Source organism: Pelophylax lessonae (genome assembly GCF_965119305.1).
Source record: "Pelophylax lessonae genome assembly, chromosome: 10".
Taxonomy (NCBI): domain Eukaryota; kingdom Metazoa; phylum Chordata; class Amphibia; order Anura; family Ranidae; genus Pelophylax; species Pelophylax lessonae.
The window spans coordinates 66,356,102-66,381,822 of record NC_138777.1 but is presented as its reverse complement, the minus strand read 5'-3'; the positions used below and the strand labels follow the sequence as shown (position 1 = coordinate 66,381,822).

Here is a 25,721-nt window from a genome sequence, read left to right as displayed (position 1 = left end):
AATAGCATTAGTCAATCCTCCATCAGCAACTATAAACCCCTTAGCAACATCATTAAAATTTCCTAGCAGCAACACCAAATCATCCAGCTGCAACAATAAATCACCCAACAGCATCAATGAATCCCCAATGGCAACAAAAATAACTCCCTCAATGGCAACAAAAATAACCTTCATCAGCAGCAATAAATCTCCAAGCAGCAACAATAAATCCCCCAATGGCAACAATGAATCACCCACTATACCCCCCAGACATAAACGCTGGAGCTGATGGGCCTGTAAGGTTGGTGTAGGCAGTGTACAGCACAGTGTACAGAATGAGGCAATGTGAAGAGTAGGGATGAGCTTTGAGTTGAACATTGGCTGTTCGCTCGTTCGTCAAATGACGAGCAAATGGGCTTCTTTGCGGGAACTTTGAGTTCCCGCATTAACATGGACTCTCTGACTTCTGAATTCCAATAAATAAATCACTGGCTGGCACAGCTCTTATCATTGCAAGGCTGGTATTCTACCACCTACGCCACCAAGCCTGCTTAAGCTGAATGCACTCTCTCTAACTTTTATCTCATCCACTGTGTGTAAGGTGAAATAGGAGTTATTTAGTTAGTTAGGCAGGGAAAGTGTATTTAACCTAGCCGTACTTGACTGTGGCGTAGCTGGTAGAATACCAGTCCTGCAATTCCAATGGTTGTGAGATCGAATCTCTTGGCCAGTGGGCAATTTAGTTTATGTCAGTATTGCTGAAAAAAACGGCGTGGGGTTCCCCCTAAAATCCATACCAGACCCTTATCCGAGCACACAGCCTGACTTGCCAGGATGGGGGTGGGGGCGAGCGAGCGCCCCCCCCCCCTCCTGAAAAATACCAGGGATGATAGGCATATAGAAATGCGCCATGATCAATATCAATAATCAGATGTACAGATGCCAACCACTTCAGCTGAGTAGGAATCAATCCAAGTGAAAATATCAGGCAGACTACACTTTTATGCTGGATATGCCGTTTAGTGATTTCACATACACGGGTAATGATACCAAAAGGATATGATGCTGTATGTTTTCTATTCCACCAACCTCATTCGACTCTGGTAGGAAGATTTGGCTGGCACTGTGGTGTGCTACACTTTCACACTCAAGCTGTTGTTGGGATCGAGTCTTTCAATTTTATCCTCAATGTATATGGACTGTTACATTTTGTTTTAAAGCTCTGCATTTGGACTTTTATTTATCTGTAATTTTGCAATCAACAAAATGTATGCGAGCTGCTCATGTGTTTATCGACCAGTATATGTTTTAGCGTAGATATTTCCATTTTTTACATATCAGCAATTGGTTGTTTCTCACTGTGGGTCCACGCTGACTAGAAATCTGAAAGGGGACAGGACCTGTGACTGCTGGAGTTGTTGGTACCTGTGCTGACTAAGTATTGGTGCATACTTAGTGAAAAAACCCTGACAGTAGGTATATGCCAGGGACGAAGGAAAGTGGTTAGAGATGCACATCAGGGCTTAGCTACTGAATTTTGACAATGATATTGAAAACTGCATATCAGTAACAACACTGTTAATTTTGCTTAAGCTACATGTTTTAAGGAAAAAAGGAGTAACTTTAAAACTGCTGATGGAATACATTAGGGAACCACTACTTTTAAATGTTACCGCTTTTACAACAAAGAGGTTTACTTTCAAATATACTTTTGTAGACACACATCTAAAAGATTTATATATGCACCCCTTTTAGATATATATTGGGGAGGTCATCTTTTGAACTGAAAGGTAGAGTGTCATACATATAGTATTTCCATTCCTGTGAACTACAGAGGTCTTTGATTGATACTGTTGTGCACAACATATGTTATAAGCATGGGGTCATGTAGTTGAGTTGAGAACAACTTTTGGGCTGGTCTCACACGTATGCGGCTGTGGTTTGCAGTCCGGAGTCCAGTGCATTTCTTTTCACTGGTTTATGTGCGATTCAGGTACAAATTTTTACCTGAATTCGCACCTGTACTGGACCCAAAAACCCACAGGACCCTTTTCAAAACCGCACCGCGGCAGCCCCGTACATGTGTGAACCGGCTGCATTGATAGCCGGTCACAGTCACATGTTATGTGAATTGGATGCTGTTTAAAAGGCATACAATTTGTATATGTGTGAACCCAGCCTTAGACCTCAGGAGATTCTGTGGTCTGACTCTTATCTCTAGTGTCCTCCTCTAGTATGTAAAAGCTAAAGAAAAAAGTATCTTCTAAGGAAATGCAGTAGGCAGAATGGAAATATACTTAATAAATACATTTAACAATCATCACTATCTGGTTTGATAAACATGACTGGACAAGTGAAGGTACACTTCAAAGTAAAGCTTTCACAAGGGGAAGTTAGATATTTCTGACCTTCTTCTAAAAGTGTTGGTTGACTGGCTATCATGCTAACTTGCTGCCTGCAATACCTTCTTAGCTGCTGACCAGGAACGAGTGTACAGATCAATAAAGTCAGAGAAAGCCAAAAGTTCTAATCTGCATTCTTGTACTGGAACCATGACTCTAAAGTATTGACACAAATTAGTTAGCATGACAACCTGACAACTAGGATTTTCCAAAGGAAACATCAGAAATTATAGCCGCCATGTTTCTTTAATGACAGGTTTACGCTAGCCTGCCACCATCAATCACCCTGCCAAAGTTTCATACTCACCTACCCCTGCTTCTGTAAGGTTTATGCTAAGAAATGATGCAAAATGACCAGACAGTCTCTAGCTTCCTTCACGCTTTTTTTCTGATACCTAAAATGCCAATGATTTCTACAGAGAAAATGTTTATAATGCACTCCAATTATATACACTCTTCAAGGAATAAATGAAATTGCCATAGTGCAAACACTGAAGAGACCGACCTATGAATTTGCAGCTGGGGCTGTGCAGCTCCCTATTGAGGTAATGGGAAAGGGATTGCCAAACAAATGGCATGAGGGAACTGGGAACTGCCCTAGGGAACAAAAACCTAAAAATAATTTAAAAATTTACTTTTGGTAATTCTAATAATGATTAAGTCTAGGCTCACATCTAAAAAGCTTGATGCTTTTTTAATCACATTTTGCAGTGCATTTTGTGTTTCAAACCCTTTTTTTTATGCATTTTTGCATGCAATTTTCATGTATTATGCGTTTGTGTACCGTCACAAGGGGCGGGTCTCAGGGTGATGTCACCAGATGGCCACACCCCATGGCTATGGAAGAAACGGAGACAGCCAGCATCAGAGGAAGACCGTGCTTTTTGTTTTTAGTGGGTCAGCAGTGGCAAACAAAGAAGACATCACCGAAGAGCTACGAGGGAGAAGAAACAGCGGAAGGAGAAAAAACAGCTGAGGGAAAAGACAGTGGAGGAAAAAGACAGTGGAGGAAGAAGACAGCGGAGGAAGAAGAAACCACCAGAGAGAGAAGAGGGAGAAGAAACACCGGAGGAAGAAGACACGATTTTTAATAATGGACTTGTCAAAAACTGTCTCTTGTGTTTTGTAACACTATACTTTTTTTTTTTGGTGAATAGGTAGGGTTACATTGTACCCCATACTCATTTACGTGGGGTGGTGGAATCTGGGGACCTCCTTTCTTAAAGGGGGCTTCAAGATTTCAATAAGCCCCCTGCCCACAGACCCCCACAACCACTGCCCAGGGTTGTCAGGATGAGGCCCCATCAACATGGGGAAGAGGTGCTTTGTGATGGGGAGGCAGAGCCCTTCCACCCAAAAGCACCTCCCTATGTTGAGGGCATGTGGTCTGGTATGGTTCAGGAGGGGAGGGGGCGCTCGCTTGTCCCCTATCTTTCCTGACTTGCCAGGTCACATGCTTAGATAAGGGTCTGGTATGGATTTTTGCCACGCCTTTTCTTTTTTAAATTTTGGTGTGGGGGTGTCTCCACCAAATCCATACCAAACCTGAAGGGCCTGGTATAGACCTGGGGGACCCGATGCTGTTTTTTTCACAATTTTTTTGCCATCAATTCTTTTTTTTTTTACATTCAGCTGGGAATCCCCTTGACAACTGATGACTCATTGGCTGTTAAAGACACGGCGGACGGCTTTCTGGCCTGCTCCTTGGCAGCCAGCTATATACAGTGTTTAAAGGGGAAAAAAAACACAAAACGCATCAAAAATCGAATCACAAGCACAACACTATTACACACAAAATGCGGGAAAAAAATCCTGACCCTTTCCAAAAATGCCCCAGCTGCGGCTGCAAAACGCATGGATGTGAACGTATACCTTGAGAAACCATATTAAATGGACTGAAGTGGATTTCTGCAAACTGCAAAACAAACCAAAAAAACACATAGGTGTGAATGTAAGGTAAGGGGAAATATTCAAAATGCAATAAATCAGTGATGCTCCAGATGAGCAGAGACAAGGAGGAAGACAAGAAAAAAAGAAATAAAATAAGGGGGATTAAAAGCTACGAGAGAGATCCTTCTAAGGGTAGTATTCAGTTGGATGTATGGTAAAAGTAAGTCAAAAAGTGTAGTAAGTGTATACTCACATTCATAAGGTTTCTGGATCCCATCTTAGGGTCAAGCAACCCATTTTAGCACATGTGGAGAATATGATTGTCTCCACGCAGTGTCCGGGTGGTCACACTTGATGCTCGTTAGGGTTTTCTGAAAATTCTGGCACCATGCTATGTAGCGATCAGAACCGGTGTACAATACCAGATAGGCCCCCAAATGGAACCAGTGTGTGGTCGGCATACTCGCCCATTCATTAAAAAGTTCCTTCCAAGTGGATTTTTCTGGTAGGTGGGTATTTATTGATCATGAACACGGGTTAAAATACCATCAACATGTTTTGTGCCTCTTCATCAGGAAAAGGTGTACAGTACACTAAATGAAATACATAAAAATATTTAAAAAATATTTTCAATGTGGATCCATATATACAGTAAAAAAAAAGAAATAAATAAATATATATATATATATATATATATATATATATATATATATATATATATATATATTTATGTTTTAAAAAATGATAAAAAGACCCTTTGGTTGTGGTGATTGTAGGTAAAACGTATAAAAAACAAAGTTAAAAAAGCATAATGGATGTATGTATATACTGTAAAACTATGCATAAAGTTTTAGTTTGTACTGGAAAATTTAGTGGTGGAGTTTATATGGGTATACAGTAATCTAATATCAAGACACCAGTAAATGGCAGAGTGATAATGAGGCGTGATATGGATTATAATGGTGATAATTCCTAGTCCACGAGTAATGGGGCTGTACCATATGTACACTCATGTACACATACTATATACTGTATATATATACAATAAGCCTCTTTCTAAACACAACCCATAGTATGGAATATGGCCCAAAATATGACAGCTTTTATACGACATTGCATTGTACATTCTGCTTGTATACTGTATACGCACATATCTACATTAGGTGTGTATTCCGATTATCGGCCGACCGATCATAGAGACTTTTGTCCAAGTTGTGTTTTGTTGGTTGGAATGTGCCTAGACTGCACACAAATTTTCTCGGCCAACAAAATTCTACTTCAGAAGTGATGTCATGTGTTGGTTTGTTTTCTTTGTGTTCTTTCTTCACTGAGCATGCCCAGACTTGCTCATCAGATTTTTCCCTGTCGAAATCTATACTGACTGCACGAAAATCGGCCGTTGTGTTGACGGCCAACAAAAATTTTATAGTCTGCGCACCAGATTTTTTTCACCCGAAAAGTCGGAGTTGGTTGTCGGAAGCATCATACTAACAAGCCGAAAATCGGCAGATCGGATGTTGGCCGAAAATTCTCTGCCAATTTTCGACGCGTGTGTCCGGGGCTTAACAGGGACTTTGTATGCAGCATGCGGCATATTCAGTGTGTAGCTATATTCAAGCGTATCAAAAAATGTCATATAATAAAGTATACACATAAAAAGGTAACTGGTTACAAACAAAAAGGTTCTAGACAGTTTGATAGAACATATTACTCATGTGGTGTCTGATGACACCCGTGGCATTTGGAGACACATTCTCTTCTACTGGGGTGCAAACAGGTAGGTTTAAAAAATGTTCTGCAGAGTAAAAATTATATTTATCATGCAATTGTAAACAGAATTTTAAATTCAGAATGAATATATGCCATTATATATAGATACTGACTAACCTATCAAAGAATATTTAATAGGAGCAATCAGTTACCAAGCATAAAATATGTAAGAAGATGCTGCTGTCAGATGGGTGCCACTGCATAGGACGACCATGCCACCCAGAGCGACATAGCCACTGGAGTCACCAAAAGACAACTGCAATATATATGATAAAAATATTGCTATAAGAGAAAGAAAGTATGGAGGAAGGAGATGTAATACAATTCTAGTGTTAATACTGAATTCCTAGGATAATTTCCTTAGTGAGATTATACACCCCACAGAAGAATCAAACTTACATAGTATCTTAAGTTTAGAATGAATCAGGGATGTGAATGGGGATATTGAAGAAAGTAGACCAATTACTGTGAGTATAGACTAGCCATTATGCTATTCTACAATCATTCTACATGGTTATTATGCTATGCCATAATAATATTCCTACCATGTGAATGAGTAAGAGGTACATAGCACCCCCACCCCCATTCACACACAAAAAAAGTTAAAAATAAATAAAAAACACACAGTCCTTTAATTAAAATAGGCCCCTAAAGATTAACATTGATCATGATAAACAATGTCGTTGATCTGCTGAAAGGAAAAGAAAAAAAAAAAAAAAGCCCTGGGTGCTAGGGCCATTGTATGTGGCCCTAGCACCCAGGGCTTTTTTTCAGAATCCACTTCCATAATCTCCCAGTCCTGTGACATCAATGACCAAATATAGACATTTCCATACTTGGTCAATGATGTCGCTGGGATCACAGATCTGACCAAATATAAGTATATTTCCATATCTGGTCAATAACGCAACCTTGGAGACCCTACCTATTTGTTTAAGTCTTTGGATGACATGATTGGCAATGAATTTACATAATGGTGCTTTTTTTTTAAAACATTTTTTAAGAACTTGTCAAAAAGTGTGTGTGTTTATTTACTATTTGTGAAGGATCTGGAATTGTATTTGAGAGGAGCCTCATGTCATAGATCCATACAAGTGTAGCAACAGAAAAAAGCCGCTCAGGTGAGGCGAATCACTCAGGTGCCGGTCGGATCCGCCATCCAATCGTCAAGTGTTCAAAGAAAAAGTTTGACCGCACCAATGATGGTTATGAGTAAGCGATCTGTGGAATTGTGAAACGCGTCAACCTGTCCCATGTCTGAATGATGCACCTATGTATTCAAGTTTATGGGAATTAAACACTTCCAGTTTATTTACTCCTGAGTGCGGTCAAACTTTTTCTTTGAACAAATAGATCCATACAAGACCTGAAGGATCTTTTTTTTAACAGTTTTCACCCCTTTGTTTATATTCCAATGTCAGCCAGGAATACCCAGCTGACAGCTGAATGGGTCGGGAGGAGATAAGTAATGGTTTTAGGATGTCAGCAGCTGCTGGCTACCTAACAACTAGCCTGAGTGGAAGCTGTCACATTTACCATCAGTGGTATTACTACTGCCAACTGTATCACTTTCGGCTGCAGCAGAAGGTTCGACTTGGCCAAACACCAATTTAGTCTGGCCACTTGCCAAACCTCAGAATAAAACAATTCAGTCAAAAGCTATGTTTAGACTGAACTGGCAGCTCCTTCTTACTTACTGTGTCTTGTTCTACACTATACAGAAAGGGAACCCCCAATGATTTGGGACTTTACATGCCACTAAAGCACTGAACAAAAATTACAACTGTGTATAAATAATTAAACAATTTTATTACATATAAAACTAAATATTGTGAACAAACAATTATATATCTAGCACATGACTAGATATATGTGGCATTTAAAACCTGCATGCAAGGACAGACCAGTATCCAAACAGAAGACTCCTAGGCACCATTAGTGGAAAGAACCGGACAGGACCAGAGGCTGCCTTCTCCCACTGAGGCAGGACATAGGATTTACTCCACGTCCTCGGATTGTCATTCCTATATACTCCGCTTACCTCTAGCCACGAGCAATACTTACTTATAACAGTGACTTCATAGATATCACACTGGCCCATCTATGGGAACTATCTAGGATCAACAGTGGATCATCGTGGCGCCCACGATTTTGCCAATTGTCGGCCATTGCCTTTAATATTTCTCTTCTCAGTGAACTATGTCCTAGTGAGACCAGACACCTCTTTCCCGGCTAACACTGGTTTTAATTGACAGCCCAGTTACCCTTACAAAAAAGACTTCTCTTGATATACATTGTGCATAGAACTCTGGTTGACCCCTGAAGAAGGGTTTTCATACCCGAAACGCGTAGGGTCCTGTCCGGTTCTTTCCACTAATGGTGCCTAGGAGTCTTCTGTTTGGATACTGGTCTGTCCTTGCATGCAGGTTTTAAATGCCACACATATCTAGTCATGTGCAAGATATATAATTGTTTGTTCACAATATTTTGTTTTATATGTAATAAAATTGTTTAATTATTTATACACAGTTGTAATTTTTGTTCAGTGCTTTAGTGGCATGTAAAGTCCCAAATCATTGGGGGTACCCTTTCTGTATCTACTTATCGGGATGATGGCCACTAGCACTGGGTACTAAGTGATAGGATTCTATCAAATTTTGTTCTACACTATATCTCTGTGTGGAGGCGGACATCTTGGTAGAGGCAGAGCTTTTGTTTCCCCATGTTAAAGTCTCCAAAACAAGAGTGAGCTTGACATCACCAAATCTCATGACACTAGCAGCCAAATGCACAGTTCCTTAATCTCACACTTCAGATATACAGCTAAGAGTATGCACACTTACATACCAGGAAGCTCACTGTTATTTTTCCTAAGAAATGTAAGACAAAGGGTAAATTTTTCAGGGTACTGCCTAGCTACAGTTAAAAATGTAACCTTTGTTTCACAGCATTTAAATTATTAGTAGTAAATTAGTTATTTTGACATGTTAAAGAAGTAATTATTTTTTTCTTCCCTAGCCCATGAAAAACAATGAAGCATCATCCAAGAGTGATGTGCAAAAGCTGATGGAAATAGAAGAAAAGCAGAGGTAAAATAAACAACAATTTAGTCTATTATTTTATGTTGTAACAGTACAAGTGGACAGGTGCTTGCATTGTGCCTGATTTCTGTCTGTTCCAAGCTTTCTTGAAGGAACCTGAGTGGAGCTCAATTATATCTCTTGTAAGGTTTAATAAACCCTATGGACAGTGCACCTGCTGTGTATACAAACACTTCCCAAGGGAAACTGATACAAGTGGATAAGAAATATTCTCGCCGTTTTTTTTTTTATCAGCCTCCTCTAGGCAGTGACAGTTTACACAAACCCTAAGGGCTTTTTCGTAGATGCTAATCTTTTTCTTTCCCATCATTCATGTATTCTGGAGCAATCTCCACAAATGATGTTATTTTTATGAAAAGCTTATATATGAGTAAAGCCACTGAACAGAGATAATATTACATTGATTTGTAGAGAGGATATCATTTTACAATCCACTGTTCTAAACTCATGTGTTTTAGCGTTCTTTTTTAACCATCGTACAGCTAAAAATATATCTTTGCTAGTCTTTTGGACTCCCACATTGTTAAAATTAAAAGAGACCTGTTGGATTAGGCTATAAGTGCCAATTTCACCAGTTCAAGCCACACCACCTAGGCAAGCCAGCCAGTGAATTTGTACAGTGTTAACACATCAAAGAAGACAAATTCCCTAAAAATTGCTGTATCGCTGATATAATATGCACTCACAAATAAAGAGTTTGCTTGGCTAATTCTATCTACGGGTCAAGACTTGCCACGTGCTACCCAGAGTTAACATATGCTCCACTAGTTGTATACCTATATACGATGGGAAACATTGTTCCAAAACACATGTGTCAAACACAAGGCCCGTGGGCCTAAACCGGCCCTGCAGGCCATTGTATGTGGTCCTAGCACCCAGGGCTTTTTTTTCAGGCAGCATGTGGCAGAACTCTGTTCCACCGCCTCTAGCTCTCGCCCTCCACTCCCCTGGCCTGGTTGCAGAGATGCCACCCGTTGATCTCCTTGCAAATGAAAGAGAATGGCGGAGCTGCCTACACTGCCAGGTGGTACTAGAGCCGGGCTGGGTAGGTGAAAGTGGAGCTCCACACTTAACATACTCCTGGTGTTTATTGCCCCGTTAAGATCCTCCTACTGCAATTTGGCCACATCCACCATTCTATGCGGCTCGGCTGGAGGGGTGGGGGGCATGACTGAGTTCCTGCACCTATCCTCTAAGAGAAAAAAAGGCCTGGAAAAATTTGAATGATAGCCTTTCAGATGCAACTGGCCCTTCGAGGGCAACCATAATGCTGATGCAGCCCAGGATTAAATTGATTTTGACACCCCTGCTCTAAAATATGATAAGCATCCTTTGTGCTGAATTTGGAAACATTTTCTTTAACCACTTCAGCTCGGAAGGTTTTACCCCCTTAATGACCAAGCCATTTTTTGAGATCTGGCACTGCGTTGTTTAACTGACAATTGCGTGGAAGAGCTACGCTGTACCCACATACAAATGATGTCTTTTTTTTCCCACAAATAGAGCTTTCTTTTGGTGGTATTTGATCACCTCTGTGTTTTTTTTGTTTTTGCGCTATAAACAAAAAAGAGAGCGTCAATTTTGAAAAAAACACCAATATTTTCTACTTTTTGCTATAAAACATCCCAATAAAAAAAATGTAAAAAATATAATTTTTTTTTTCAGTTTAGGCCAATTTGTATTCTGCTAGAATATTTTTGGTAATAAAAATCCTAAAAAGCGTATTTTGAATGGTTTGCACAAAAGTTATCACATCTACAAACTAAGGGAAAGATTTATGTCATTTTGATTCATTTTGATTTTTTTACTAGTAATGGCGGTGTTCTGCGATTTTTAGTGGGACTGCGACATTGCAGCGGACAGATCGGACCCATAACTGACAGTTTTGACACTTTTGGGGGGACCAGTGACATTACTACAGTAATCAGTGCAATACATATGCACTGTTACTGTAATAATGGCATTGGCAAGGAAGGGGTTAACACTGGGGGTGATCGAAGGGTTAAGTGTGTTCCCTATATGTGCTTTCTAACTGTTTTGGGGAGGGATTTAACAGAGGCAGAGAGAGATTGGTAAAAAAAAAAAAAAACATAGGCCAGCGTTTGTAAGGCAAGTATTGCAAATAATGAGTGATGATTATATAGCCTGTGCATGCATAATGATGCATATGGGATAAGAGCTCATAGTCACTTCTGATGGTAGACAAAGTATGTAAGCAACAGTCTTGAGTAGAAATCTATGGGTGAGCGGGGTGGCTGTTGACTCCAAACAGAGCTAGATGGGACTCCGTAGCAAAACAAACAAGGGAAGGGGAGAAGAGAGCAGTGCCACCTCAGTGTAGATTAAAAAGATAGGTTTAATTTTATTATTATGCAATAAACCTATCTTTTTAATCTACACTGCGGTGGCGCTGCTCTATTCTCCCCTTCCCTTGTTAGAGAGAGATCGGTGATTCAGCTTTGCTGAATCACACAATCTTTCCCTGCCTTTCTGACAGGAGAGCCATCTTGCATTGTTTACATACCAGATGGCTCTCCTGTCAGTATTGCCAAAGATCGTGGGGGGCCGGCGGCGATCAAGCCCGCTACTCCTGCGGTTTGCCTCCCACTGTGTCTAATCACAGCGGGAGCGCTGCTCCAGCAACGCGTGCGCTCCATCAAAACAGCGTGCACATAATCACATAGAACTATGTAATTTTGCACAGCCAAGCCACCCTGCTGCAGTAAATCTGCATGGCAGGTGGCAAGTGGTTAAAGAGACACTGTCATCTTGCATTGATGGCAAAGTGAAGTTTTACCGGCCTGAACCAATGAAACTCCCTTTGCCGGTATTTTCTTGCCACTTCTTCTTCAGTCACAGCACTAATATCCCGAGTGCTGGCTTGTGTCAGATACTTCGCGGAGCAGTGATGTCATTTTTCTGGTCATGGGGGTGTAGCAGGATTCCCAGCCGTTTTGCTGGATGTGGGTCCACCAGGGTTACCGCTAGTAACAACAGCACATTTAAGCATGTTCTCCAAGTGTGAGTACTGAGACAAGAAACAGTCCAGTATCTTTGGGTTTTTTAGGTTTATTGAGAACTTGGATGGGAGAAGGGATGAGTGGGACACTCCTCTGGCTGAGCTATGCACAATTTGAATGGAACAACTGAAAAATGCCTATTGACGCTGACTTGACGCTGGCTGGATGCCGGTCAATGCCGGTTGGCACTGGTTAACGCTGACTTGCTGTCGGTTAACTCTGAGCTGACTTCTGACACTCCTTTGTGGCACAAAGTCCTCTGTACTGCTCCCTTTAGCCCTCCTGGCTGAGGTAGCTACTTGTTGATCTGCTGCACTGCTGTAACACTTCAGGGCCCGCACCGGCGCCCCCTTTCTTACACTTATCTTCAAGGCTCAGACACTGGCACCCCCTTTCTAAGCCTTCTCTAAAGGTTAGCTGGCTCTGGATCCCTCAGACCTCCTGGAGTGGTCCCCTATCCTAGGCAGACCCTTGGGTAGTTTCCAGTACTCACGACACTGCTTTCCTGAAAACTCCTGCCCAGCAGCTCCACACAGTCCACAGCACACTGGATCCCTCTCTGCAGCTCAGCTCAACCTTCTGTCCTTCAGGCTGACCGCCGAGGACACCTTCACTAGCGCTGACAGGAAGAGAGACAGCCGTCACCCTCCTCCTGGGACTCTGCTTCCCGCCAAAGACACCCTGTCACATGCTCCCCTCAGAGTTATACCCCCTCCCATGATGCTTTGCAGCAGATTCTGCCCCCTGGGATAAATACAGGCCTTGATGTGCTATTGGCCAGGTTTCCTCCACTGTCCAATAAGAGCCATCATTGGACACAGTGGGGAGACTCCCCAAGCTGAACAGACACACCTGAGAACACATGACAGCCTAGCTGAACAATTAGACCCCCCTGATAAGCAGACAGGGCCTCCTTTATAATTTGCCAAGCACCTACCTAAAAAGGGTGCTACATGGGCATTAAAAATGAGCTGTTAGACCTGAACACCATCACTTAGGAGGAGGTCGCATTTTGCCCATATTAGGAAGGTTTGGGTATTGTTATCAACTGAAATGGGGACTGTAGTGGTAAAGGACTGGCAAGGTGCAGTCAGTTCTTTAAAAATACACTGTCCGTTTACCATGAACGGGAAAGGTGACTGCGTCTCTTTAATCTACTTCCCATGAGCAATAAAAATATGAAAAAAAGTACAATCTTGACAAAGTTTTTTTGTGATGGCTAACTATTAAAAATTCTAAAGCATATTCCTCATTCCCAGGAAAGACCTCAAAAGTCAGGATCATAAAACATGTTTCAAAACACTGCAGAAGCTAAAATGTGGGCTGAAAATTTATAGCATTCCACTGTAAATCTTTACAATTTCGGTGACTTTATTTCTTTTGTGATCTGACTTCACTGAAGTACAGAGCTTCACTCTCAGAGAGGCTTTTCAATTTGTAAAATTAATCTTTTTTTCTACTTGAGTGGTGTATACAGAAGATTTCATAAATCTTTTTTTGAAAATCTTTTTTTTTTTTTTCCATGAGCAATATGGGAGAACATTTTTAAACAAAACAAAGCATGTAAAACCTTTTGCAAATCTTCACTTGACCTGTCCTTCAGTTGTCTTCATACTTGCAAAGTAATAAATTACATGGACATTTCTATATACTGTATATTCTAAGATTCAGTTATACTTTAGCAGCATATGTTTTATTTTTTAGAAAGTAATTTAAGTGGTCATTTTAACAGTATTTTCACCCATGATTAACCCAATTTATACCCAACATTCATTCATTTTTCTAATTTAAGCCTATGTAAAAAAATAAATGAGTCTTGGGTGAAAGTTAAGTGAAACTTGTGTTAAAGCATAGATAAATAGACCCTTAAGCATGCAATCAAATATTTTTTTTTTTTCCAGGCCAAAGGCTTGCTCTAAGCATTTGTTAAAATGTAGCTGTGCCTCTATGACAAATTTTTAGGTGTTACTAAACCCAGGACCCTGCATTCACTATATCTGGTCTCCTACAGTACACATAACATGGAAATGCAATTATTTTAGAAAATATAAACTGCTAAATTTCTTTTTTCATTAGCAGTATATAGCAGCCTTGTGATTTCTATCAGTGTCTGGTTAAAGCTTGTAGGAGGATTTTTCATTCTACTCTAACTTTCATTCTACTCTGACTGTCCTGTGAGGCTGCATGACTCCTGATCCTGTGTCTGGGCAGCGCTGATTGGCCCTGTGCTGATCGCATGCACCCTCCCAAGAAAAAAAAAAAAAAAACCCTATAGCAATACACACCAAACTGAGCATGGGCAGATTGACTCCAAAGGCTCTGTCTTATCAGGAGATGGATTGGGGACAGTGGAAGAAGGAGAGGATCGGAGAAGACAGGATCAAACAGCCTTTTTACACATTGCAGCATATTAACCCCTTAGGCTCCACAGTGAGAATAACAAGCATGCTTTACTGCATATACAGACTGATTTTACTGTTGTGGGTTTAGTAACACTTTAAAAAAAAAAAAGTATTGACAGTAGTAAACCATTACATAAGACAGAGGCACTCAGGAACAGTCAAGTCAGGTTTGTCCTGACTTGTCTTGACTTGTTATAAGACAACAAACAATTACATTTTTAATGCAGCATGTTCAAAAAGAAACAAAGCAAACCACCCTCTGGCATGGCAAAAGCTGCTTTGTCTGTAGCATCTTTGAAGAGTGGAATCTTCCAAGAACTCCTTGTTAAATCATAAGTAGTGATGCACTGGTTTGGAACTAAACCAGCTTGGAGACTTTTTTTTCATTTTTAAATATCCATACAAAACCACCCAGCTCCTTTTGGCTTGGGGACTAGGATTATAGTGCTTCACGGACTACTGAAGGACTCTTAAATGATCTCAAGGTCCAACACATTTTTTAAGGTCCGATGATACAATCTCTCAACAAGCTTGGAGAATATGGTACAGCTTAAGATTTATAGGGATCCCACAGTCTGTGAGAATATTGTGCTCATTATACTAGTTGTAGCCTCTGGTGAAGCTGCAAATGCTCCCTGAACAATTCTTTTTTAAATGCTGCTTTATGCATTGATATACCTTCATTGACCCAATCTGTCTGGAAAATATGATCATCCTCTGACTTGACACCATACACAAACAGCTTAACTCTTCAATAAGACAAGGCGGTTTTACTTCAAATTAGTACAGCACAGAGGATGTTCATTCAGTCTTTTGAATTGTAAGAAGACAATGACTTTTCTAAGCCATTTCTCTAAAAAGAACTAAAACTGACTGAGGCAACATTGAAGAAACAGGGAAGGTCTAGCTAGGACTGAACTAACTAGCACTGAACAGTAGGAAGGGGCAGAGAGAGATACAAAATCATTTCACAAGCCCAGCCCCCATACAGTTAGAAACACGCCCCTAGGTACACATTTAACCCCTTGAACACTTACTGTGTTAACCCCTTCCCTGCCAGTGTCATTATTACAGTAACAGTACATATTTTGAGCACTGATTACTGTAGTAATGTCACTGGTCCCCCCGAAAGTGTAAAAAATGTCAGTTAGGGGTCCGATCTGTCCACTGCAATGTCGCAGTCCCGCAAAAAATTGCATAGAAGGATCACAAGGGCTCTGTGATCATTCCAGAGAGTAGAACGGTCAGCTGTGTTTACACCAGCTGACCGTTCTTCTCTCTGAGCGGGTTGCGATCGCGGGTATCAGGCGGCAATCAGAGCCATCTGCCCCATGCATCGGAGTCCCTGCTCCCGAGTGGGGGCGGGAGCGCGCCGCACGCTCACCCCCTAGCTGCAGGCGCGCGACCGATGTTTACCTACGTTGGTTCGCGACAAAGGGCCACCCTGCAGCAGTATAACTGTCCGGAAGCGGTTAATTAACAAAATGGAAAGTAAATGAACAGATGAGAAATCCAAATCAGATGAACATTTGGCATGACTATCCTTTGTCTTCAAAACAGCATTAATTCTTCTTGGTATACTTGCACATACATTTTCAAGGACCTCAGCAGGTAGGTTTTACCAAACATCTTGGAGAACTTACCATAGATCTTCTGTGGATGTAGGCTTTCTCAAATCTTTCTATCTCTTCATGTAATCCCAGACACACTTGATGGTGTTGAGTCAGGCCTCTGTGGGTTTAAATATCACTTCCAGGACTCCTTTACACTGAAGATAGTTCTGAGGGACATTGCCAGTATATTGTGGGTCCTTATCCTGCTGCAAAATAATTTTGGGGTCAATCACATGCCTCCTAGATGGTATGGCATGATGGATAAGTATATGCCTGTATTTCTCGGCATTGATGACACCATTGATTCTGACCAAACTTGCAAGGAACCTCCTCCATGCTTCACTGTTGCCTGCAGATACTTATTATTGTACCACTCTCCAGCCCTTTGGAGAACCAACTGCCTCATGCTACAGCCAGATAATTCAAATTTTGACTCATTAGTCCAGAGCACGCGCTGACATTTTTCTGCACCCTAGTTCCTACGTTTTTGTGCTGAGTCACTTAGCCTTGTTTCCACTTTGTTGGTATGGCTTTTTGGCTTAAATTTTTCCATGATGAGCACCTCTGGCCAGACTTCTCCAGGCACTTGATAAGTGTACCTGGGGCCCTCTGGTTTCCACCAGTTATATGCTGTTGCTACTGATGGAACTCTTCAGATGACGTAGGGAAGTAAGCAAGATGTTCCCTTGGCCCACCATTGCATCTACAGTCCTAAACATCGTCTGATCAATGGTGTCATCAATGCTGAGAAATACAAGCAAATACTTATCCATCATGCCATACCATCATGGGGGGGGGGGGTGATTGGCCCCAAATGTATTCTACAGCAGGACAACAACCCCAAACATAGAGGTTGATTTACAAAGTGCAAAAAAGACTGCATTTTAGAGTTGCTCCAGAGCTTAGTAAATGACAAAAAGATCTTTTGACTTCCATCATCCAATTATGTGTTTTTTTTATTATTTTTTTATTGTTCTTGCAAGTGATTGGGTACTCTTTGCAAAGTGAAGCCTTACCTCATTTATTAAGCTTTGGAACAACTGCATTTGCAGAGGGCAACAGTCTATTTGCCTTTAGTAATTCAACCCCAAACAGCCAATGTCAGTAAGAACTACCACATCTTAGGTGTAAAAGAGAACAAGGAGTCCTGGCTGTGATGGTTTGGCCCCCACAGAGCCCTTATCTCAACATCATTGGGTCTGTCTGGGATTACATGAAGGGACAGAAGGATTCCAGGCAGCCTACATCAACATAAGATCTGTGGTTAGCTCTCCAAGATGTTTGGAACCTGACGAGTTCCTTCAAAAACTGTGAACACAAGCACTGTGTGTACCTAGAAGAATTGATGCTGGTTTGAAGCCAAAGGGTAGTCATGCCAAATATTTGATTGAAATTTTTCTTCTGTTTGCTCACTTTGCATATTGTATATTGATAAAAATAAACAAATAAAATGTATTTTTGAAAGCATTCTTACCTTACAGTATTTTTTTACACCTGCCTAAAACTTTGGCACAGTAATGTGTGTGTGTATATAGTGAAAATGCTGGGCTCTGCCACTGTGTTAGTTTGAGGGGCTCCAGAATGGCTGTTTTGAAAGGAGAAAATTGGGATTTCAGTTTTCTCTGGGTTTTGTAATTCTCGGATTGGAGTCCCATATCCATGGGCTTCAACGTGCTTTGGGAAGAGAGAAGCCTATAGCCCTATATCCAGGTCTTACCAGACCAGTAGGCTGTGTGTGCAGGTGTGCACAGCCTTCATAATCAAGGGCCTGACAGTGGGAGTGGTGAGGAGTATTGGAATGTGTATGTTATACTCCTGAGTGTGCCTGGACATCAACATTTCTGTAGTTAAAACTAAAAAATAATGCTCAATGTAATCCATGAGAATATCCTTTTACTAAGGGTCATTTCACACGAACCGCCTTCCGATGAACTCCCTTCTCTGCTCAGCGGGGATCGATCTGCTGATCCCCGCTGAGCGGGCGTATAACAGCTCCCTCTCTCCTCTGTGTGCGGAGAGGGAGGTGTCAGATCCCCGCTGCTCTCTATGGGGGAATCGGATGAGAACAGACCACCTGTCTGCTCTCATCCGCTCCCATCCGATCCGATCCCCTGGACGGATGGAAAATAGGGTTTTCATCCATCCAGATTTCACGGACAGTATCAGATGCGGATGGCAGCGGGTGTCAGCAGACATGTCACCGCTGACATCCGCTGCTCCACAGGGATGCATGGAGGATCCGATCAGATCCGCCTAAAAAATTGACAGGTGGATCTGATCGGATCGTTCGTGTGAAAGGACCCTAAGACAACATATGCCAATCAGGAATCATCTTTCATTGTTCAATTTGACTGATGAATGGTAAAATCAGATTGGTAGTTATGAGTAACCATGCTTTAAACATCCTCTTTGCTCTTTGCAGTGTGTTATTGCATAAGCTTGTTATATAATATTGTGATAAAAAACAAAAGTTCTTTTTTTTTTTTTAATAAAACAGAGAAGAAATGAAATCCCTACAGGAAGCATTCACGAAGCAACTTAATGAGGCTTCTGAAAAGGCTGAGAAGCAGCAGGCCACTGTAAGTGTTTGTGTCATGTGACTCTCCAATTACTCTGCTTCCATTTTTCTTTTTCTCTGTGTTTTTGTGTTGCTGTGCTTTTGTTGGGTGCTAAAGTCAGGTTTGAAGTGCTTTTAAAACACATAAAAGCATTTTTTTTGGTAATGGTCTGGCTTTGTGTCCCAGAGCTGGGAAGTGCAGGGTAATGGGCAGTTTAACATTAAACAGAACGACTTGCAGTTTTAGGGTTATGAACGCTTGTGTTAAGATTACACAAAAGCTTTTCTGAGTTTTCACATTTATCTCCTTCAAAATAAAAAGGGACTTTATAATGTGGGTCTCTTTGCTGAAACTTTACTCCCTTTTAAGTAATGAGGAGGATAGGCATATAGCAGAAGATATTTGTGATATGTCGGGCCTGATTTAACCACTTTAGCCCCGGAAGGATTTGCCCCCTTCCTGACCCGGCCCTATTTTGCGATTCGGCACTGTGTTAGTTTAATGGGCAATTGCATGGTCGTGCAATGCTGTACCCAAACGAAAGTTACATCCTTTTTTTTCCCCACAAATAGAGCTTTCTTTTGGTGGTATTTGATCACCTGTGCAATTTTTATTTCTTGCGCTATAAACAAAAAAAGAGCGACGATTTGGAAAAAAAAAAATATTTTTCACATTCTTTTATATGACATTCACAAAAAAAAACAAAATTAAAAATCAACATCTACATATTGTTGGTGAAAGAAATCGCAATAAGCGTATTTTGATTGGTTTGCGCAAAAGTTATTGCGTCTACTAACTACGGGAAAGATTTATGTCATTTGTATTGTTTTTTTTTTTTTTTTTACTAGTAATGGCGGCGATCTGCGATTTTTTGTGGGACTGCGACATTGCGGCGCACAGATCGGACCCCTAACTGAAATTTTTGACACTTTTGAGGGTACCAGTGACATTACTACAGTAATCAGTGCTAAAAATGTGCACTGATACTGTAATAATGACACTGGCAGGGAAGGGGTTAATACTGTTGGTGATCAAGGGGTTAAATGTAAGCCTAGGGGAGTGATTCTAACTGTGGGGGGGTTAGGCTTGTGAAATGATCACAGAGACATGCAATCCTATATAGCAGGATCACATGGTTTCTGTGTTAATTGCAGGGAGAAGGACAGACAGCTGTCTGTACATCAGCCGACCGTTCCTCTACCTCAGCGGGGAGAGATCCCCGGTGTCAGGCGGCAATCAGAGCCACATGACACACACGCCAGCTTCCCCGTGAACGAGCGGGGGTGGGAGCGCGCCTTCGGTGGCGCGCACTCACCCCCTAGCGGCTTTCAAGCGAGCGTCGTACATGTACTGGTTAAAGCTGTTTACACCTACACCTTAGCATTGATACATCCATGACGTGGGCTGAACAATTCAATCTCATTCTAACAGCACGGCAACTCGAACATCATATCATTAATACATGGATTATGGCAAATTCAGTAACAAATGTGGTTTGCTAAGGTACACTCCAGCAACCAAATATAAGTCAGTTAAGTTGTGGTTTACACTAGACATGTGCAGAACGGAAAAATGTGTTTAGTTTTTGAATAAATTCATTATGTTAATAATTGTGTTTCATGGATTTGCTTTGGAATTCATTTAGTTTTGTTTTGCTTTGTTTATTCATTTTCTAACAAATTCCTAATTTTCAGAATGGTTTAAATTCGAATTGGTTGAAAATGTATCGAATACTGTGTGCAGAATAGCTGGTTGTTAAGGGAAGCCGCCTGCCACGACCTTAACAACCAATGACTCATCAGCTGTCAGTGGGTTTCCCTACTGACAGCTAAATGTAAACAAAAGAATGCTGGCAATTAAATTAAAGGAAAAAGACTGTGTAAGCAATTTTGCTGCTTATCATTTTTCTTCTTTTTTTTTTTTAAGTATAATTGTTCCAGGTTATTGACATGGAAATATTTACATATTTGAGACAAGCAGTAATTATGTTTTTTAAATAAGCTATCACTGACCTCCATAGCTACAGTGATTGTGGAGCAATTCATCCTCAGACTTCATGATAGAAATAACAGTCATTCTAGTTCAGTATCAGAGACTAGAAGGCTGGCAAGCTGCCAGCTTACTGTTGGCAGAGGGTGAGCTGAGCTACTAAGAGAAAGGGAAAGTAAAACTGAAAAGATTAATTTGGAAATCTTAAAAGAGAAGTATAGCTTTATTTTTTTTTCCAGGATACATACTTACCTAGGTGGATGCAACATTGGTCTGATGCTGCATCAGTCCCCAGGTGCCTCTGCACTGAGAACCGAGTGATCGAACACTGCAGATCGCTCGGTTCTGAGAGCTCCCAGAGCAGAGTGCTGGTGACTGTCAGTCACATCTCTCTACTCTGCCCCCTCCTTGCTCACTGGAGCGCTGGGCTGTGGAGGGGGTGGGAGTGGCTGGCTCAGCTTCTCAGCAGCTTGTTGAGAGGCTACAATAGATGTCAGTCCAGGTACCTGGTGCATCCCGACTGCCATTGTCCTGATAACACGGTGGCTGGGCTGACTTCTGTGACATCAGCAGAGAGCGGGCTTAAGCCCGCTCTCTGCTGAAAACGGGTCACAGGAGTGCAAAACAAATTAGACTCCTGTGATCCATAGGAGATGTACAGCCAAACAAGGTTTGCCTATACTCCTCCTTTAAGGATTTTGTTGTTCCACAGTGGTTTCACTACAAAAGTTTGATCATTTTTGGACCAGAATGTTTTCCCCCTTAATGACCAGGCCATTTTTTGCGATACAGCACTGCGTTAGTTTAATTGACAATTGCATGGTCATGCAACACTATACCCTAATAAAATTGATGTCCTTTTTTTCCCCACAAATAGAGCTTTCTTTTGGTGGAATTTGATCACCTGTGAGATTTTTTTTTTTGTGCTATAAACAAAAAAATAGCGACAATTCTGAAAAAAATATATATATTTTTTACTTTCTGCTATATAACATTCCCATTTAAAAAGAAAAAAATAAAAAAATCTAATGTTTTCATCATTTTAGGCCAATTTGTATTCTGCTACATATTTTTGGTAAAAAAAAGTCCCAATAAGAGTATATTGATTGGTTTGCACAAAATGTATCGCGTCTACAAACTAGAGAAAAGATTTATGTAATTTATATTTATTTTATTTTTTTTACTAGTAATGACGGCGATCAGCGATTTTTAGTGGGACTGCGACATTGCGGCCAACAGATCGAATACCTAACTGACATTTTTGACACTTTTGGGGGACCAGTGACATTACTAAAGTAATCAGTGCTAAAAATATGCACTGTTACTGTACTAATGACACTGGCAGGGAAGGGGTTAACACCAGGGGCGATCAAAGGGTTAAATGTGTCCCTAGGGGGTAATTTCTAACTGTGGGGGGTGTATTTACTAAATGAATACAGAGACCTGTGTTCCTATATAAGAGGAACACAGGATCCCTGTGTTCATTACTGACAGAACAGTGGTCTGCTGTGTTTACAACGGCAGATCGCTGTTATGTCTCCATGGGGAGAGATTGCGAGTGCCTGGCAGCAATCGCGGCCGCTGGACCGGCCGATTGGCTCCCCTTTTGATGAATGGGTGCACGCGCGTGCCCCCACTCGTGGTCCCGCAAAGTGACGTACAGTTACGTTGTTTCGCGGGACAGAGACGACCTGCCGCAGTATATGTACTGCTGGTGGTCGGCAAGAAGTTAAGGAACATACAGGAATACACAATTTAATGCAGAAACACATTATTTGTGTGTTTTATGCACACTACAAATGGGGACCAGAATATATGTATTGATTTTGACTGTAAGATTTATAAAGGACCTCAAACGCCCTTTTTGCACTGGTAGTCAAAAGGAATCTCTTACCTCTGAAGTAATAAAACTCACCTTAGGATTATTGGGCAATAGAAATTCCCCCATTAAATATTCCTTTACATTGGTGGTCAGTTTCAGGGTGCATTCACAATGGTATTTACTGACAGCACTGCAGTCTTGGCAGAATTGCGCACAGAGAACCATGCCCTATGACGCTACTGCCATCAATGGGATGAAGAAGGCACCTTTTACTGAGAGCTAAGAGCATCCTTATGCTGGCCATACACTATACGAAAAATTGGCCAAAATTCGGTCATTTGGACAGTTCTTTCGTTTTTCGGCCAGTTAATGTGCATGAATCGGTAATCGGTTGTGAAGTTTTTGAGCTGAAAAAACGAAGGACAAGTTTGGAGAATTTCTGCCGAATGAACGATAAATTGAAAGGTTAATGTGTTTCTCGTCCAAATTGTTTGCACTAGGTATATGGGAAAAAACAAACAAAACAAACAAAACAAACAAAAAACACATTGACAATAATTTATGGCCGAATGTTTGTTTTTCGAGAATGAGTTAGAACAATTTTTCGTATAGTATATGGCCAGCATTAGTCATTGGAAATTGGGCTAGTTAACAAAGTAGCAGGACAATAATTTTATTGTGTCTGAGTGGAGCCTTTGAGTAGGCTCCCCTTCCTTATATTTTGTCATAATTTGTATTTTTAATATAAATGTAGCCCACAGGCTGATAAAGGCTCAACACTACTGTCTGATCCATTGTTCTTAAAATATAACTTTATTCATGCTCACAAGAACAAATCTATAATTTTGTTATTTCTTATTATTTTTCATTAATACACTAAAAGTACTGCTTATAGGAATCACATCAAGTATATAAAAATATAGATAGTCATTTACATCTGTTACTGTGTACTCTCTATCACATTTACATTTTTCAATTTTTTTTCTATTAAATCTGGAAACTGCCTGCCTCTAAAGTTACATTTATGTGAAGATGGGAGCAGCACTTTAAATAAATGTTCCTTATGCTTTATCATTTACATTTTTATTTTGTAGATCAACTTTTTAAAAACTGAAATGGAACGGAAAACTAAAATGATCAGGGATCTACAGAATGAGGTAAGTAAATGTTGTTATTTAAATGTAGATATAAACTGTATAGTGTATGAAAATGAATTTGAAGGCCTGCAAATATGTTGAAATTTGGAAATTCTGGAGTAGTTTAAGCGGATATCTGGGCATATTAATAATAATAATAACAACATATGTACATACCGTATCTGCAATACATACATATTTCCCACATTGTATCCCTTTAAAAATATTTCAAATAAATATGAATACTGTATGATTCTGATAGACATCCAGTGAGCTCCTACTTTCCTACTGGTAGTTAACATTGCAAGTTAACATTGAAATCTCAAGCAGTGTTACTAGTAGTGATCGACTGATATTGTTTTTTTAATGCCGATACTGATATTTTGGTCATCGGATATCGGTATCGGCTGATATTCGCCGATATTTCTAGACATGTAAAAAACATTTTTTTTTTCCAAAGGTTCTCCATGTGGAGAGATCTGGGGGTCTAAAAGACCCCAAACCCCTCCTCGACACTGAAAAGCATTCAAAACTCCAAGTTTGACTGTTTTGAATGCTGTCAGTTTTTTTAATTCGGCACCGAGTACCCGGAAGTGATGTCATCACTTCTGAGTTTTTTACATGGAGACCCAATCAGAGCCGAATGCGGCTTTGATTGAGTCTTCTCTTCCTTTTCTTTGGAGGTAGGATGCCCGGGTCTCTCGGTGGGACGGGAGACCCAGGCGAGCCGTGGAAGGTGGTGGGAGGGGGGAGACATCCCCTACAAAACCTTGTAATGACAGCTGAGTGGCTTCTCAGCGGCATCGGTTGTCATTACAAGCCAGCCAACAGTCAGCTATGGACACCGGTACCGGGTTGATGCCTCTAGCTGCAGGCATCACTCCGGTACATGCACTTTCCCTAAATATTGGCAATATCAGTAACCTCAGGGGCTGATTCCGATATATTGGGGAAAGTGCATATCGGCCCCCGATATATTGGTGTTGCCGATAATCGGTCAATCCCTAGTTACTAGCCCTACAAAAGTTCACCCTTGCTGGACTACAGAATTTCATCTATTCCCCGTCCCTTGCTGGTCCACTCCACATGCATAAAAGGAGTTTTCTTTTCAGCAAAATAGTGTTGCTGCATTGACCTGCAAGAACCTACCCAATGTGGGAGGAAAGGACTCTTGGAAGATGTAGTTCTGGGGCATGCCTAAGTCCGTAAGAACTGTGCTTCGAGCAGCTGCTTCTTCTATCATTTTAAAAGCTTGGATATGATGTCACAAGGAATAAAAATAAATAAAACTGTTCCCTTTAGTAAATAATATAGGTCCATGCTGTAGAGAAGGAGAGGAGTTTTGGGGTAAATTTGGGTTATAGGTAGGCAAAACCTTTAAGAGTAAATATATATCACATATACTTAGTAACAAATAGCCATTTCACAGAACATCTCTAACAATCTAAAGAATTTTTGCTTACAGTGAAAATATTATACTTAATGTTTCACTTTGAAACTCTTGACAATTCCTCCAAACTAGCAAAGAACTAAGCGTTTGGTATTACTATGACAGGTGCCTATTATGCTCTATTAACTACTATTGGGTTTTCTGGTTAGATGTTAGATTTACCGGAGTCTAGTTTGTGCACGGCTTGTTCTATATTTAGAAGTTATTTCATGTCAAGATGTTCCCCTTAAAAACAGCCCACAAATAAAATGACTCATAGGGCATTCTGAGATAAGCTGAGACTGTGTCCTGGAAAAACATGTATACTTCAGTATAATTTAATTTGTATCTGAACTAAAGAAATACAAAGGTTGCCATTGCCAATACTAACTTCCTTTTGAAAATGCCAGTACCCTGTCTGTCTCTGGCTTGAATTCATTGAGGTATTTTCTTTTTCCAAGCTTGTTATTTACAAATTTATTGATGCCATTACAGCCAGGGCACTAATATTTTAAAAAAGTAAGAAGTTAGGCCAAATATTTTTCGATCATACTAACTGAAAAGAAGGGAAGAGGAGATTAAGGGGGGATATGATCAACATGTATAAATA

The 25,721-nt window shown here is 40.7% G+C and overlaps 1 protein-coding gene across 1 annotated transcript in view; it reads left to right on the top strand.

Annotated features, from left to right (window-relative positions):
* Positions 1 to 25,721, top strand: part of LUZP2 (leucine zipper protein 2) — a 950,181-nt gene that overhangs the window by 452,703 nt on the left and 471,757 nt on the right. The window contains exons 3-5 of the mRNA XM_082270449.1: positions 9,060 to 9,130; positions 18,675 to 18,756; positions 23,641 to 23,703. Coding sequence (XP_082126575.1) covers positions 9,060 to 9,130; positions 18,675 to 18,756; positions 23,641 to 23,703 — 216 coding nt within the window. The remainder of the gene's footprint in view (positions 1 to 9,059; positions 9,131 to 18,674; positions 18,757 to 23,640; positions 23,704 to 25,721) is intronic.